At 49.1% G+C, this 16318-nt stretch overlaps 8 protein-coding genes across 8 annotated transcripts; 5 read left to right on the forward strand and 3 right to left on the reverse strand.

Moving 5' to 3' along the window:
* Positions 1-314: 314 nt before the first annotated feature.
* Positions 315-722, forward strand: BDQ94DRAFT_170127 (PEP-utilizing enzyme, mobile domain-containing protein; the record flags this gene model as incomplete). The annotated part of the gene is made up of 1 exon (XM_026771416.1): positions 315-722. One exon carries the CDS (start codon positions 315-317, stop codon positions 720-722), a length of 408 nt encoding a protein of 135 aa, XP_026626521.1.
* Positions 723-806: 84 nt separating this feature from the next.
* Positions 807-2316, reverse strand: BDQ94DRAFT_170128 (uncharacterized protein; the record flags this gene model as incomplete). Its single annotated transcript, XM_026771417.1, has 3 exons — positions 807-1151; positions 1489-1976; positions 2067-2316. 3 exons carry the CDS (start codon positions 2314-2316, stop codon positions 807-809), a joined length of 1083 nt encoding a protein of 360 aa, XP_026626522.1.
* Positions 2317-3252: 936 nt separating this feature from the next.
* BDQ94DRAFT_159318 (putative protein kinase) lies at positions 3253-4955 on the forward strand (the record flags this gene model as incomplete). Its single annotated transcript, XM_026769059.1, has 6 exons — positions 3253-3285; positions 3566-3732; positions 3792-4138; positions 4193-4461; positions 4625-4721; positions 4774-4955. The coding sequence occupies 6 exons, from the start codon at positions 3253-3255 to the stop codon at positions 4953-4955; spliced, it is 1095 nt and encodes a 364-aa protein (XP_026626523.1).
* Positions 4956-5327: 372 nt separating this feature from the next.
* BDQ94DRAFT_170130 (bZIP transcription factor) lies at positions 5328-6341 on the forward strand (the record flags this gene model as incomplete). Its single annotated transcript, XM_026771418.1, has 1 exon — positions 5328-6341. The coding sequence occupies one exon, from the start codon at positions 5328-5330 to the stop codon at positions 6339-6341; it is 1014 nt and encodes a 337-aa protein (XP_026626524.1).
* A 40-nt stretch (positions 6342-6381) lies between these two features.
* Positions 6382-8101, reverse strand: BDQ94DRAFT_178568 (MFS transporter; the record flags this gene model as incomplete). Its single annotated transcript, XM_026773150.1, has 2 exons — positions 6382-7704; positions 7772-8101. 2 exons carry the CDS (start codon positions 8099-8101, stop codon positions 6520-6522), a joined length of 1515 nt encoding a protein of 504 aa, XP_026626525.1. The 3' UTR covers positions 6382-6519.
* A 4838-nt stretch (positions 8102-12939) lies between these two features.
* On the forward strand, positions 12940-13276 carry BDQ94DRAFT_170132 (uncharacterized protein; the record flags this gene model as incomplete). Its single annotated transcript, XM_026771419.1, has 2 exons — positions 12940-13050; positions 13100-13276. The coding sequence occupies 2 exons, from the start codon at positions 12940-12942 to the stop codon at positions 13274-13276; spliced, it is 288 nt and encodes a 95-aa protein (XP_026626526.1).
* A 436-nt stretch (positions 13277-13712) lies between these two features.
* BDQ94DRAFT_143216 (uncharacterized protein) lies at positions 13713-13997 on the forward strand. The gene has a single exon (XM_026766188.1). It carries the CDS (start codon positions 13775-13777, stop codon positions 13928-13930), a length of 156 nt encoding a protein of 51 aa, XP_026626527.1. The 5' UTR covers positions 13713-13774; the 3' UTR covers positions 13931-13997.
* Positions 13998-14518: 521 nt separating this feature from the next.
* On the reverse strand, positions 14519-16265 carry BDQ94DRAFT_143218 (uncharacterized protein). Its single transcript, XM_026766189.1, has one exon. It carries the CDS (start codon positions 15967-15969, stop codon positions 14815-14817), a length of 1155 nt encoding a protein of 384 aa, XP_026626528.1. The 5' UTR covers positions 15970-16265; the 3' UTR covers positions 14519-14814.
* Between the last annotated feature and the right edge of the window lie 53 nt (positions 16266-16318).

Genomic DNA, 16318 nt, shown 5'->3' on the forward strand with positions numbered 1-16318 from the left:
AAGCCGAGACAGGCTTTGACAAGGTCGTCTTCATCACCGCCGCCTGAGCGCTAGGAGAGAATATCCTCAGGGCACCGTGGACCCAGACGAGTACCAAGTCTTCAAGCTGCTTCTCTCGGACGGCTACGTCGTCCCCATTACCCGCAAATAGCGCGACGACAAATCCATTATGGTGATCTACGGCAACAGCCAGGCGTCCACGCGAAACGCCCCAACCTCCCAAAGCCGAACGCTTCGCACTGGTCCTCGGTGACCCCGAACTCCTCCAACTCGCTCGATGGGTTTGCACCATCGAAACCGCCTGCAGCTGTCCCATGGACGTGGAATATGCCAAAGGCAGCCTCACAAACGCATTGTTCATTGTCCAAGCCCGACCGGAAACCGTGCATTCGCGCCGCGATGCGACCGCCGCTTTCAAGATGTACAACATCGACCACAAGGGCCGCACGCTAACCACTGGGCTGGCCGTAGGTGATGCCGCTCTCTCCGTTCGGCTCTGTCTAATCGAGCCTGCGTACGAAATGGACAAATTTATCAACGCCTGCGTTCTCGTCACCGCCACAACCGACCCGGATTGGGTGCCGATCATGGAGCGCGCTGCGGCGATCATCACTGACTACGGCGGCCGCACGTCCCATGCTGCCATAGTCGCAAACTCGGCGTTCCTGCCATCGTGGACGCCCGTGATGCCACCTACGTGCTGCATTCAAGGCAGGACGTGACAGTCTTATGCTCGTGAGGGGTCTGCGCAAGGGAGAGTATGGGCTGCAGATTATGTGATGTGTGAGATTCTGCCAAGTGCTGTCCTAGCGGAGCAGTTCGCGGCGCACTTTGATGGGTTCTTGATCTGGTCGACTGATCTCACGCAGCTGATATGGGGGAATGACCACGACTCGGATGAGTTGGGGGAGCTGTTCTATGAGCAGGGAGAGGCGACCAAGACGCTGGTTGCGCAGGTTGCTCGCGTGGCACGTAGGGCTGGCTGCAAGGTGGGCATCTGCGGATAGGCACCGAGTTATCATCCTGAGTTTGCGCGGTTCTTGGTTGAAGTAGGAATTGATTCGGTATCGGTAATTCCGGATAGTTTTGTGAATGTGAAAAGGCAGGTGGTGGCGAGTGAGCAGAAGCAGAATGGGGAGAAGCTGATAAATCTGATTTTTATGATTTGTGGTGACAGCAAGTGAATTCGATAGCTCACAGTCCGTTACTTATCTATGCTCACACCAGGATTCATACTTGGTCTTATTATGAAGAAAAAGTCAATAAATGCATAATCACACTGCTAAGCTACTTAGATCCCTACTACGACCCTCCAGCATCATTTACCCTAACCCTCTCCAACAAAATATTCAACCTCATAACTCCCGTTTCAACTGTCTCCTTCTCACTCTGTCCCAACTCCAACTTCACCTCCCTGACCACCCCCTCCCTCCCCACCACAACCGGCCACGAACAGCAACACCTATAATCCTCCCTCCAACAACTCACCGTCCAGACAGTCTTCTTATTATCCTCCAGCACCGCCACCGCAATCCCCCCGGCCACAGCTCCAATCCCCCACGGCGCGCCCCCTTTCCCAGCAACAATGGCCTTCAGCCTGCCCCAAATCTTATTTTCTATCTCTATCCTCTTCTGAATCGCGATCCCATCCCTCCCTTGGGGAGTCATTAACCCGGACCACCCGACAACCTGGCTCTCACTGTCCCGCACACCGACCACATACCCCTCTGTTTCTTCCATCGTGGTACCCAGGAAGCGGGATACCTCGTCCTGTAGCCGTAGTGAGTCGATACAAGTCCCCACCCCGATAACTTGCTTTCTCGGCAGGCCTGCGATGTCTTGAGCGAGGGTGGTGAGAGTATCAACTGGGTTAGCGACGACCAATATAATAGCATTAGGGTTGAACGGCCGCATCTCGTTGAGTATGCTCTTCAGGATACTGAATTTGTGGTAGAGGTGTTGGAGGGTGGTTTCTCCTATGCATTGGTATTAGCCACTGTTCTTGCTTCGCCCGTCCTCTTCAAACTTAGTCATTAAGTTCATTATGTTAAGAGGTAGAAGAATACCAGGAGTATAATTCACCCCCGCGGTAATGATCACCACATCTGCTTGACTTGCTTCCTGGTGCGTGGCCGCTTCGATCTTGGTCACGGAGCCGTAAAGGAGCGCCGCATCAGCCAGATCGCGCACTTGTGCGTCCCGGAGACTGGATTTGATATCCACGAGGAGGAGGGTGCCTTGGATGCGCCGGTGGATTAGGGATAGGGCGGTTGAGGCGCCTACGGAGCCGAGGCCGATTAAGGCGATTGTTGCCATTCTTCTGATCCTCTTGATTTTGTGTGGCTCAAGTGTTAGAGATGCTGTGTGATTGTATTGGAAAGTGCAAGCAGATCGGTCTGCTTCAATAGCTATGTAAGCATAGCTATCTACGTAGTTATTTCCTGATGACGTGGGAGGGGATTAAAATTGGTGAGGGGAGCTCGTGTTGCGGCGTCATGGTTACGGGGTGACTGCGGGTGGAAGGGTTCCGTGTATTATAGGGAGACGGGGATAAAGGATGTGAGTAGGCCATGTTCAAGGATTCGTACCGTGGTTCATGTTCCTGTTCCTTTAAGTTGATTGAAGTCCGAATGTTGCCTAGAAACTATCACGTGTGCATGCCTCGGAAAGCAAGTTGATCCCATGTCCACCATACAAGATGTGAGAGCTAGATGCTGGTTGGCTGTTGGGAATTTTTTAGCGCGTTAGCATAGAAGCTTATTATGATCAAAATAGATACCTTCCCTGCTGGATTGTTGACGGGTTCCCTGCCAATGTTGTCTATCATGCAGCAGGTTGGTCATCATACCAACCAAGTCCTAGCCCCTTTCATTTCCTCGTTTATTAAAATGACGGCATAAATTCCAGTATTGACCCATGTACCATGTGATGGCTATATTCAACTGGGTATCCATTGCGCGTTCAATAACCGCAAATTACTAATGAAACACCGATTGTAATGTTTCAAAGAACACTCGCAAGGCTGGGCGGAGGCAGCTCCTGATTATGCTGGAAGGACTGAATCTCACTTCGCTTCGGAAAAATGATCCAGAAGAGGCCATATATGGGTCGTCTCTGGTCGGCGTTGTCTGCTTTCTCGATCGTTCTCTATCTTGGGCAGCTTTGCTTATAGTGCTTAGGTCTCGGCAAGACATGTATGATTTGGAGGATATAATGGGTCATCCATGGTTTTCAGATGTCTAAGATCACTCCATGTGCTCCATGGCCTGGTGTAACCTAAAGATCGTGTGTTTATTGATAAATGTGTAGTGATTAGTGTGGACTTCAACATGCCCTGCTATTTTTGGTCAGATTTAGCGCTTCCGCCCGGAAGATAGTGGGTCCAGGTCCCCCTGCATGGGGTCTGTGCTTGCGCAAGTCCCATTTAGTCCCCAGCCTCCCTTAATCATGTAAGTACTGGACACGGATCTTACATCCAATGGCCTCATCGTGGAGGTCTCTGAGGACTTCGGTCAACCTAATGCTCAGACCAAGTCCGTTTAAACCATCAAGTGTGCCGACACAGACGTTGCCAGCCGCGGAACTCATTGAAGAAGAGTGCACTCCACGGTATACGCCAAACCACTATTACCCAGTCCGCCTCTACGAGATTCTCAACGACAGGTACCAAATTACTGCCAAACTTGGTTGGGGTACTAGCTCAACGGTCTGGCTGGCTCGTGATCTGAATCCGTACGTTGTATCGTATCAACTAAATCTTTCGTCATAGACTCAGACTAAGAACATAATAGATGGCGTTGGTGTTCAGCACGTTACCTTGCTGTCAAGATAAAGGCGAATAACTATGCAACTAAAGAAGATGCCGAGAGAGATGTTCGCATCACAGAAAAGATTACGCACGCAAACCCACAACATGTAGGCCGAAATTTCGTCAGCACGTTGCTCGATTCCTTTGATGTGCCAGGCCCTCATGGTCTTCATGTCTGCCTGCTATTCGACCCCTTATGTGAGCCTCTATGGATGCTCAAACAGCGATTCCATGGCGATGTACTTCCATTGGATGTTTTCAAGCCAGTTGCTAAATTGATTCTGGAAGGCCTTGGCTACCTCCACTCTCAATGCCACATTGTCCATACAGGTATTGTTTATGATTACATAGAAGGCAAGCTGTAGATTGATAATAACTCGCTAGACTTAAAATCCGACAATATTCTCATGGCTCTCCAAGACCACTCTATACTTGATAAAGTTTCTCAGGATGAGAACAAAGAACCACTGCCTCAAAAGCAACTCGAGGATCGAACAATATGCGTTTCGAGAAATCATTTCGGCGTGGAGGCAAATGGCTTGGGCAGACCAATGATTACTGATTTTGGACTGGCTATAGATGGGTCTCGGGCCCATTACCATCCCATTCAACCGGACAGTTTCAGAGCCCCAGAGGGGTTAATCTTGGGGCAGGTTAGAGTTACAGTGCTGATATATTGAATTTAGGTGCTTTTGTATGACTTATTCTTCGCTTCCCTGATAATCTAAATCGCTAATAATGAGCTAGCTTGTGGAACTAGTCCACGGAAGCGGCCCTTTTGATGAACCACCCTCTAATTCTTCTACCTTTCCTGAGGAAGCTCATCTGGCTCGCATAAAATCAGTACTTGGAACTCCACCTGTGGATATGCTTCGCGAAGCGAAATATAGTTCTCGATACTTTGACGCCGAAAGTAGTTAATCTTCATGGCTAGCAATGTTGAAACTTTACTGATTTTGGCGCAGGGAGATTTAAGCATCCGGAATTGATATCAGAGAGCGGAGGATTTGAGAAGATTCTTTCTGGCGTTGAAGGTGACGACAAGCAGGCTTTCCTTGATTTAGTATCGCGAATGCTCCGGTGGCGAGCAGATGAGAGAGACACTGTGCAAGGGTTACTCTCGGATCCTTGGTTTCAGGGGTTGTAGGAAGCTGGTCTTCCCATTCTTCCACTTAAACTGAACTTATTGTGACGTAAGCGAGTAAACAGAAATTAATAGATACTAATTCATTAAGTAGCAAGAGCGATTTCACTTATTTCATTTAGTTGGCCTTTGCAAACTTGATGCAAGCATCCGATATAATTATTGCCACACCCCACGATGTTTCCACACACCTTCACCAATGACATTGTCCCGGACATGCACAACTTGTGCCGTGACGCACTGCATAAACCCACCCCAGACATCCTCCCGACTTTATCTCCGGCTTTATTCCACAACTTTAATCTCAGCCTTAGACCTTTTCGCCGAATCTATCCCAACTCCCACTAAATTACTTCTACAGCACCATCAACTCATATGTCCCTCTCCTCGGCAGAAAAGAAACGCCTACGGGACCGCCGCGCCCAACAAACCCTGCGCACCAAGAAGCAACAATACACCGCGCAGCTGGAAGACAAAGTGGCGCATTGCGAGCGCTACCACGACGACAGCGGCACGCAGCATCTCCTACAAGTAATAGAGGGCCTGCAACGAGAGAACCAATTACTCCGAAACCGCCAAGAGGGTCTAAAGACATTGATTACATCGTGGGAAGATCCATCGTCATCCCCACCACATCTACTGCAAGCACAACCACCGACACAACTTCCACTACCGCCTATCCAGTCCCACACCACAACACCAAAACCATCATCATCATCACCCCCACAACCCAACAAAGAGGACCAACACCAACAACCCATATCACCTCTCTACTCCCTCCTCCCCCTGCACTCCGATCTCCCCACCACCCCCTCCCTCGTCTGGCTCACCCTCCCCCCATCCACTATCACCTCCTGCCCTCCCTCCCCACACCCCCTGGACCTCCTCTACGGCACCAACACCAACCCCCTCGCCAACGTCATCTACACCAGCTCGCTTCGTCGTCCCTTGCGCGACCCCGAACGTCTCGCCTTCGGCTGGCTCGGCTACCACTACAGCAAATGGATCTTCAACCCCACCCCAGAGACATTCGCCAAGCTGCCAACCTTCATGCACCCCGTCGAGGAGCAGCTGCGTATTCCGCACCCCGCGTCGCTGGATATGCTTATTTGGCCTGAGATCCGGGTGACGCTGATCCGCGAGTGGGAGGTGTATTCGCGGCAGAGGGACGACTTGTTTGGGTTTCTGGCGTGTTGTCTGAAGGTGCGGTGGCCGTGGGGAGAGTCAATCTTAGAAAGGGATGAGCGGAATGAGTTGGTTATAAAGAAACGGTTCCGCGAGATGATCATGTGTAAGGAGGGATGGGGGATAACGAGGGAGTTTGTGGGTGTTTGGCCGGATGTTGTGAGGGGGGTGGATGTGGGGGAGGTGTTGATGGAGATTGGATAATCCCTATGAGTCACTCTGTAGTAGTATCGTATGTCATATTGTTCATATTTCACATTAAGATATGCATGTATGTATGCACGGTACATCTATCATCTATATAACTTTTACTCCACCCATGCCAGCATTTACTACACATTAAGAGAGACAAAGAGAAAAAGGAGTGGTGTAGGGTATGAGACTAATCCAACCTCACAACCCACCTCTCGCGAATCGTCTGCCCATAGCGATTAAACAAAATTGGCACGGGCACAAACGCCAATGCCAAAAACCCCAGCAACGAGTTCCCCCACCCGAGCCCCAAACTGCTGAACAGCTTCGGCCCAGCAAGCGGCAACACCGAACCGACCAACGATCTCGTCGCCGTGAGCGCCGCATTCGCACTCGCCGCATACGCCGGATAACAATCGATCACGTACATCTGAATCGGCATATATATGCCTATCATGCCGATGCCGAACGGCGCCATACCAATGATCGGCACGATCCACATAGCCTCGTACTTAGCGGACCAGCCATACCAAAAGAAGCTGATAGGAAGGAAGCAGGCGAAGATGATCATGGTGGGGAGACGCATCTCGGGTTGGAAGACGCCGTTGTTGCGGGCGGTGAGTTTGATGACCATGCGGTCACTCGTCATTGCGACGGCGGCCATGCCGATGAAGAAGCCTACTCCAATACCTAGGTAGGAGAGGCCTGCAAGGCCGGTGGAGAAGCCGTAGACGCCTTCGAAGACGGTGGTGATGGTCGTGAAGAAGAGGTAGAGGAGGCCGTAGACGAAGGCCATGTAGACGGAGAGGAGGAGGACGATGGGGCTCTTGCAGATGAGGATGATGGGGCGGCGGAGGCCTTGCATTAGTGCTTGAGAGACTGTTGGGGGCGTAGTGCCTTGGGAGATGTCGTAGGCGCTGCGGAGTTCAGGACGGTTGAGTTCGCGTGCGAGCTTGGCTGTTTTCCAGCGGATTAGGACAGGGGCGTAGGTTTCGCGGTTGAGGAGCTCGATGCTGGCGCCGATGGTGCCGCTGGTGATGAGCAGGATCCAGAATACCCATCGCCAGCCGATGGTTTCGCCGATGAAGCCACCCGCAATGGGGCCGACGACGGGGCCGATTAAGGGGCCCATAGCCCAGATGGAGGTGGCCATGCCGCGCTGGGTGGTGGGGAAGAGGTCGGCGATGACACCCGCGCCAAGGGTGATACAGCCCACGCCACCCATGCCGGCGAAGAGACGGAAGACGATCAGGCTGGAAAGGTTTGGGGCGAGGGCGCAGCCGATTTGCCAGACGACGAAGAACCAGTTTGCAACGCTTAAGGTGATGCGGCGGCCGTAGATTTCGCTAAGGGGGGCGAGGAAGAGGGGGCCGACCTGGGGTCATTAGTATGGGGATAGCTTTAGATGTGGGGAGGGATTGATGGTGTAGTGGGAAGCATACGGTATAGCCGAGGAGGAAGATGGTGACACTGAAGGAGAGGAGGGTTTCATTGGTGACGCGAAAGTCGGCGGCCACGTAGCTGATGGCGGGGGAGAACATGCTCGACGCCAGCGGCGAGATGAAGGTAAAGGAGCTCATCAGGGCAAGGAGCATCCATTTGCGTTTCGGAGAAAAGTTTTGCGGGTTGCTGGGGTCATCTTGACTGTCCCAGCCGATGATGCCCTTGTCGAGATCGGTTTCCGGGTAGAGGGCAGCAACGGTGGTGGTGCTGGAGGCAGGGGACTGGACTGGAGAAGATCGCTTCTCGGTTTGATCCTCAATGTCGGGCATGGTGAGGATTGCAGTTGGGTTCTTCTGCACGAGGGGAAAGAGGGACTAGGGTGGAATTCGTGAAGAGGAAGAATGGGCAGGTCATGGTGGATAGGGTGTATTTAAAATAGTCTGGACGGAGATAACGGCATGCATAATTTGCAGGATATAGTGTGCAAAAGAAAAAGTGTTTGTAGTGAGTTGCAGAGCCGCAGGCATTGATGGCTAATCTGGTCGGACTTTGTTAGGGCATCCCTGGTCAGGGCGAGTCAGCGGGATATCAACAGCCACTTAACTTGTGGCAATAAACTAAAGATGGAGGCGCTGAATCAGTGGTGGGTCCGAGAGAAAGAAAATGCGGTGGAATTCGGGCTCCAGAACGTGGCAATCCACATAACCTTCCCGCGGTTGTGCAAGTTATGCACCCCGATGGAATAAGATCGAAATGAGTCTTTGTTATGAACTGCAGCCTTGGATAACATGATCAATTAGCATGGTCCGTTTCCCCATGCTAATCATGCAGACATGACGTGTAACCCTACTGATAGCTACAATGCTTCTTGTCTGCTCACCGTGTCTTGTGTCAGCTTGGCTTATCCCCGGCGAGGCCGACCGATGCTGCCATCACCTGGCAATGCCAGCCGAAGGATCAGGAGTCAGCCAGTAACCCCTGGCGACCCAATCACCATCACCAGCACAGACACGCCATGCCATCGAAATTGAAACTGTGATCCGCTATCAGGCTGAATGGTTTCTCATGTGGACACCACATGGCAGGTGTTGCACACCACGTCAAAATCTTCCGGTTTCACATGCTTTGCTTGCACATCCGAACTAAGGATAGCTTCATATTGCTCCACTGTCTGCCCAGCCCTGCCTCGGGATGCCGTAACAACAACCCGACTTTCTTCATCACAAGCCAGAACCCGAGCCGATAGCAATAAACATTTACTTAATATTCTCTTGGCGATTCTTGTCCACTGACAGTGAGCTGATGTGGGTGATACACTTTGGATGTCTCTCATAAGGATGCACCATGTGGGTACTCGTCCCGATTGGTTCGCATCATCTCACCCGAAAACATTCCTGCGAGCACCGCGCGCATATGACTCCTTTGTTGTCAGTCAGGCCAAAGCTTCTATGATACAGCATACGGTCTGCCCAACACAAGCCTAACGAGGCTTGCACCTCGTCTGGATACGAGTTGGCTGTCTGTGCGCCAAAGCCAGATAAGCATTGGAGTCATGCCGGGAATTTCCGAATGCTTGCAATAGATGTAGGTTAGGCACAAGGTTGCTCTAGATTGACTGTGGTAGGCATAGTTGATAAGCGAACTGGTGTGACTGTCTAAACATACGGTGAATTTCTGGCATGAAGCCGTAGTTACTAGGACAATGAATACGCGTCCTAACGATGATTCCTTTACGAATTGTTGAATAAGTCGACTGCAATATATTCACAATGACATTGACTACTAAGTATTGTCTACAGGAACGGGAATGCTGCAATGCACTGATGCATGCCCTTCACTCACTACTCTGAATATATATATCCCTCCTCCTGTCCATCCGTCTTCTTCCTCTTCAAACCTCTCCTTTATAGTATATAGTTCCCCTTTCTACTATATACATTACTCTCTAAGCTACCTTGATATCTCCGAGAATCTGACTTTCATGAGTGACTAACTTCAAGAATATCGGTACCAGTTAAATCAAACATGCGCGCGAATACACCACAATTTGCAACGATCCCATCAGAAAATGATGAAGAAGCTTATGCATGCTATATCCCTTTCTTTACTACTCGCAATACTGTTCCGTTGGGTGTTGGCAAAGGCAAGGCGGAGGGACGATGACCATTCCCAACTCTACCTGTTTGCTGCCGACTAGTATTATAAACCTTTCCCTTTCATTATAACGAATCTGCGAGATCCAATATTCTCCATCCACTGGTCAGCAAAGAACACCAGAAAACGGGATTCCTTGGACGGAATAAGTCGTGGACTGCCAGACTTCGCAAAGGAGATAATGTTCTCCTTCGGGTCCACAAATACCCCACTGCGTAAGCGTCCAGGTAGCGATGCTCTTCCGTCATTTATGGAGATTGCTATCGACACACATCTATCGCACTCTGCATTCCCAAGGTTCGCGTGCTAGGGAAGAAAGATGACGTTGATCGCCAGAAAAATCTAAATACATTGCTGGCATTACTTGCTATCTGCGACGCATTTGCCTCGAAAGCATGACTATACGGCTAGAGGTCCTGACCACTAGGGTTCCAGATATCCTACATGACTTTTGTTGTCAATGATGACGCGCTTGGCAGACATATATGCTAGAGTGTGGAAAATCACGAAAGATTTAGCCACAATCATCAGGATTGGAAGCGAGCATGGACCCTAAATAATATACTCCGATACTGAGGTGCTATGATGAGCCGAACATAACCAGGCTCTATGCCTGCGGTGGTTGTCTCCTAACTCGAGTATTATATGACGAAAGCTATACGTTGAAGACACCCAATACATGAAACAGTTGAAGTCCTGTTAGCATGGACTTTCCACACTAGTGGATAATATGAGTTATGGCTACGATGAACAAGGAACGCTCTATGATTGACTACCTTCAGACATGCTTTTCAGTCTATCGAAAGCGTTTTCCGCGGCGGCGATTATTTCTGTGGTCAACACTAGCGTGCCCTGAGCATGGTAGACATTGACATTTTGAGCTTCTTCGCCTACCCACCACCTTGCTTTCCGCCGCAGCCGCCAGGGTTGTCTTCACTATCACGGCTATTATTACCGTCGTCGCCGTTCTCCTCTACAATAGGAAAGCATGTCTATTTACCGCAGACAACTTCTTGATTCTACTCTATTTCTTCCTTAAATCTCTGGAATATAGCGCCGGATTTCCCTCCGCCGTAGGGGAAATGAATCCGTTCTGGATACCCCGGCACAATCTCAGAATTGCTCTACGGTCAACGGACTATGATGATGATGTAAAGCTTCGCCATATACTTCATTGCATGAGGACCAAGTTTGTCAATAAAGGAGTACTATTGATCGAATTCAAAGGGTAAGCAGCCCTCTATCTGAGGGACTGCAAAATGAAGCACGGCTACTCAATTTAGCGCTGGATTCGCCGAAACCAGAGTCGAATTCCTCTTCTCGTTCCGAAGAGATATTTTGAACGATACGACGGTTGAAAATTAACAACTCATTCATATTGGAAATGTAAGAGCCCATGGAGGTTATTTCACGATAGATACCTTCCTTTACAAAGAAAATTCTATGCTATCTTAATGAAGGTGGAAAGGTACATCCACTATATAATAATCAGGGTACCTTGGTACTTCTCTATAGGGTTAATCCTAGCCTTATTAAAGAATCAGTAAGTTTTGATATATCATATCCGCCGGATCTCTATCAACATTTCTATACTTTCTATTTCATCTATGCAGGGGCTGACTTTACCTACATCAAGACTATATTCCAACAATCAATATACTAGAAAAACATGCTACAGTCAAGGCCTCTGAGAAGAGAGTAAGAATCAATCTTTTTGAGGAACAGTTCAACAGATTCTTAGATACCTTGGATTCAGCTGGTTACACGTGATTACTTAAATCCTGTGCAAGCAGATCCTCAGCTTAAAGAACTTCATCACGTATACAAGGAATTCTAGCTTGCTAGCAATTTGGTGAATTAAACAACATTGACAGGCTTTAGAACAATAACGAGGACTGTGTGAGGACCGTGATAGTTTTGGCTGTGATTCTTTTCCTTATACTATCTCCTTGTATTGGTTCTAACTAGCATGTCTTCTACAAGCGTGAAACAGAGGAAAACAATAGGTGTTTCTAGGGTACAGAAACTATGCACTACGCACCGACAAACAATTTTTCTCAAGCAGGGGAATATTCCTGGCCAGAACATTTTATATTTACCTTTGATTGCCATGCTGGGAATTCCAACAAGAACTGTGATGGTGCTAGTTGCAAACAAGGGTACTACTAGAGATGGAAAAAAGGAGGTCTAATATTAGGCGCTGGAATACGCCGAGATATCCGTGAAGTATCTCGAATACGCAGAAGATGAACCTGCTCAACATGAACTGTGAGCGCTGCATATTCAAGATGATTATGGAGATAAGTGCGTTGTGAAAGGGAGAAGGGGATAACCCTGCAACCCCGAAACGAAGCATTTGGCTCAAGCAACTCTTGTTCCCCACAGCCCCCATAGGGGCTTTAGCATGTGCAGCAGTTCTACATACAAAGAAGACCTGGAATACAACTTATCAGTGATAGATCCAGAGTCGAATTTGAGCATGGAACATCACCCAGATGTTTAGCATGGATGTCTGGCAAAAGCTAGACCCAAGGATGGTGGCCTGTCCGTGCAGATATTCTACAAGTTAGTCTGAAGAAACCACCTGATATTATCTGCAAGAGCCCATTGGCAGTACCAGCTTATCGAGCATCGTCTGAGTCGACCGAGAAAATGACAGCAGGCTGCACATGACTGGACGAAGCAGGAATGATGATCGGAAAGAAAGATTGCCCAGTAAAAGTCCAACCCCGACCGCCAGAGACGAGGCTGTAGCCTCCTTGATCATACGTGGGGCCGAGTTCTCGCCCAGTGTGGTCGGAATCATAGCCGCAGTGGACGTCGCTGATTCGCTTGCGACCAATACCACCAATACGTGGTTTAACTACTGCCATCCGAGAGGGGGGCTGTGTACTGAATCCTTATGTTTAGTTGCTAAACACTGTACAGCAACCTCGAGTTGACATCTGCACGACGACTACTGATGAACAGAACTGCTCAAAGTCAAGTCAGCGCCAGTCGTAGCCCAGCAACGATGGCGGCCTTCAGGCGCGCGATCCGCCAGTTCCGTGTGGCTGCTGCAGAGGTGGTCAGTAGCAGCCCGCGACCCACTGTGTCTTCGTGCGCGTCTGAGACTCTCATTCGGGTATGTACGACATCTTCGGAATACAGATACGCAGCTAACCTGGTCATAGACGTCGTTGAGACGATACCGTGCCCTGCTACGATGGGTCGTGGTGATCGAAGAACGCACTGAAGCTGGGTGCGCTGTTTGTCTGAAAGTCGCTGACGAGACCGGTCTGGCAATTGACAAGGGAGCCCAAGCCCTTGCACATTCCGCCTGCAAAGATGATGAAGCTATAATTAATTAGCAACAGTTTGACAGATTGAAACTTTATAAGGCTAACGTGTCTGATGCTCGCATAAGCCCTACTATCTTTTCCCCTGAGACTATATGACAAGCAAAAGGGCGAGAAACTGGAATCTTACAGGGACTGGGCTTGGCTTAGGGAAGATAACGACTACATCTCTAAACATGGCCGGTTAAATGTGGAACTCTTTAGATTCTATTGCACCATCATTGACAGCTATAAACTTTCACACAGTCATATAAGCGCCTATAGACGAAAAAGGTCGACCAATACAGGCGGCGATTGGAGCTCGGTCAATCTTATAAAATTGCGATCTTCATACTGTTTCACAAGTCGGGTATTGGCTATCATCAACGAAAGAAAATGTACCCAGTTTAACAGGCTATACAACCTACGCTCCAGTGGATACCCTGCCAGGAAATTTCAAAGTACAGCTCGTCTGCGCAGCTGCTTCCTTACAAGTTATCCTGGACGTACAGCGCCTGGCTGCCTCACCTTATGACATCGACACATCTCAAGGCCTTAAGGCCGCTCATACAACCTCCAAGATCAGACGCAGAGCCCCTCGCCTGCCACTCCATTAGTCTCCGCTTCATAGGTCCACACTATGAACGAGACTCCTCTGACGGAAGCTGGACATCCAATAACTTATGATCAAAATAAAATTCCCATGCATAGGGTCATCTTACCCGACGACTGTGGATAGGAGAAATAAAGCCTGGTGTTCAACGGGACTGTTCACAAGTCGATATAAGTACTCTGCCCCTGAGCCGTCCATGCACGAGATTCCCCCTACTGCTTTAACTGGATCGCCATTCTGCATCTTCCTGCCTCGATCTTTGATCCGAGGTATATCCGCCACGAGTGTGCCAGTAACCGTTTTAACCAACTCATTGTATCGTTCCATCGGCAGGTTCCAACCTCCCGTCATCAATAGTCAGTGGGCGTTATTCAACGCGACCGCGGTTGCTCCGTCCTTTAAAAAGAGGATTCATGATCCGAACGTGTCCGTCGTGGCGCCCGTAACACCGAGAACGTGGCTGAGAGGGTACCTTCGGACGTTCCAGAGCACGAGGAGGATTATACAGTCGAGGTACGTTCGCGCTCGATCTCGCCTGAACGTCGTCGTTCGAATCCGTGTCGGCAGGCTCTTGCGTCATCTCCGGTGGCTATAGTTAAGATTGTGGCCCTTACTTTGAGCTAATGAGCTGCCTCAAGGACTTGGAGTCATGATGCCCAGTGGTACTAATAACCAGAATAAGGAAACAGACTATGTACACAGTCCGCAGGATCCTGGCTTTGAGAGCCTTCTCATATCCTGCAATCTTATAGGTCGTAATCAGACTTCTCGACTCACATATTCTCGAGGGTAGGACCTGTTCACTTGAGTACTGGCCAATATCGCCATGGTTATTTCTGCATATAGATTGTAATATTGATATTAATATTATGCAAATGGAAACACGCCATTGCCTTCCCTTGTGATCTAGCAGAAGGTGCATGTACAGTCACTCCTTCAGTTTATAAACAACTTCTTTCTAAGGGTCGCGAGGTGGCAACGATACCTTTGCCATCAAACGGTCCCTTGCCATTTCAGGATCCCAGTCTAAATTTGAAGAAAGTCTTTCCTTTGCCTCCTGTAGCCAGGCTTTCCAAGCTTCCGTATCCGGTAATATACGCGACTTTCGGACCCATTTAACTTGGTGTGTTGTAGAAATTGCTTCCCACAGTGCGCGCGTTAAGTTCTTCTTATATGTATGTTTAAGTAGCGTGATTTTATAAATAGCGCTCAGATCCCAAAAACTTTTCTCATCGAACAACACGGGAACGGCCCAGTAACACAGGTTCAGCAAGATATAGGTAACGGCAATAGCCGTCTGCATTGTCCACCCACAGTTGCTGAAGAGGAGCACGGATACCATCAATAGAATGGTGCTGGTCCCCATCAGCATTTTGAAAACAGAACTCTCTGGCTTCCTGGCATAAAAATAGCTTTCTCGCTTTGCGTATAGTTCCTGGGCAATAGTCTCGGAACAATGCACGACCACAAAAGCACCGTTCTTGGTCCTGATAACAACATCGCCGGGCATTTTATCAAGGTCGGTTCTTCCTTCCCCAGTTTCTGGATTTGAGCGTTGCGAAAGGCATGCCAGACTGCTGGATATTGACATAGTGGTCATGGCTAGTAATCCAATACCATCGTGAATAAGGATTGACCAGACAGCCAAGCCGACTGTCAAGAGGACAGATGCCAAGGTCAAGATATTCATGACGCAGAACTGCTTGAGCCGTATTCTTATTCTTCTAGATTCATGACACTCTTCCAATTCGCGAATGTCGGCATCTGGTTCATAACTTTCCGAACGACAGATTTCATAGACACGACATTCGTATGGTTGCAGCTTATCTGTCTGATGTATCCTTTGGGCGACGTAACCTAGTTCGTCGTACATTGCTCCTGAATGTACACCAATGACAGACACATTTTTAAGCAGTGGTAGCTGCGTCGTCGAACCCATGTTCAAAATGGCTTGTGGCGCCGGTAAAAGACGAGGGAGGACGCTAAATGATGAAGCTACTATAATATGCTTCTGCCTCTCGATAATGGATTCTCCAATCACTGCCAGGAGACTGACGGCATCGAAATGCCAGCCTTTATCGGACGTGTCTCGGGCACCGGTAAACCAAGTCATGTCGGCTGTCACACGGTTAACGATACGTGTCAAGCTGTACGGGACCGTGTATGGTGTAAAAATGGAAAAGAAAGAACCAAATTAAGTTAAGAGAATTGTGCGAATACCAGAGATTCCGATTCGATAGAGTATAATTGATGGAAGATTGGAAAAGCTTGAACCTTTTATAAGCTCAAATATGAGTTGGCGGTGCTGAGGCTCAACCTGCATGGATGCCCAATATCTAGAGGCAGTGAGCTAAAATGCCTATAGTAGTGTGCGAGATTGCAGGCGTTCCTCGGGGATCCAGGACGGAGGTTGGGTGGGGTTGGCACCCAAAAAAAGCAAACATAAGCAAAGCTGGAACCGA

Source organism: Aspergillus welwitschiae, assembly GCF_003344945.1.
Source record: "Aspergillus welwitschiae strain CBS 139.54b unplaced genomic scaffold BDQ94scaffold_15, whole genome shotgun sequence".
In the NCBI taxonomy this organism is placed as follows: Eukaryota; Fungi; Ascomycota; class Eurotiomycetes; order Eurotiales; family Aspergillaceae; genus Aspergillus; species Aspergillus welwitschiae.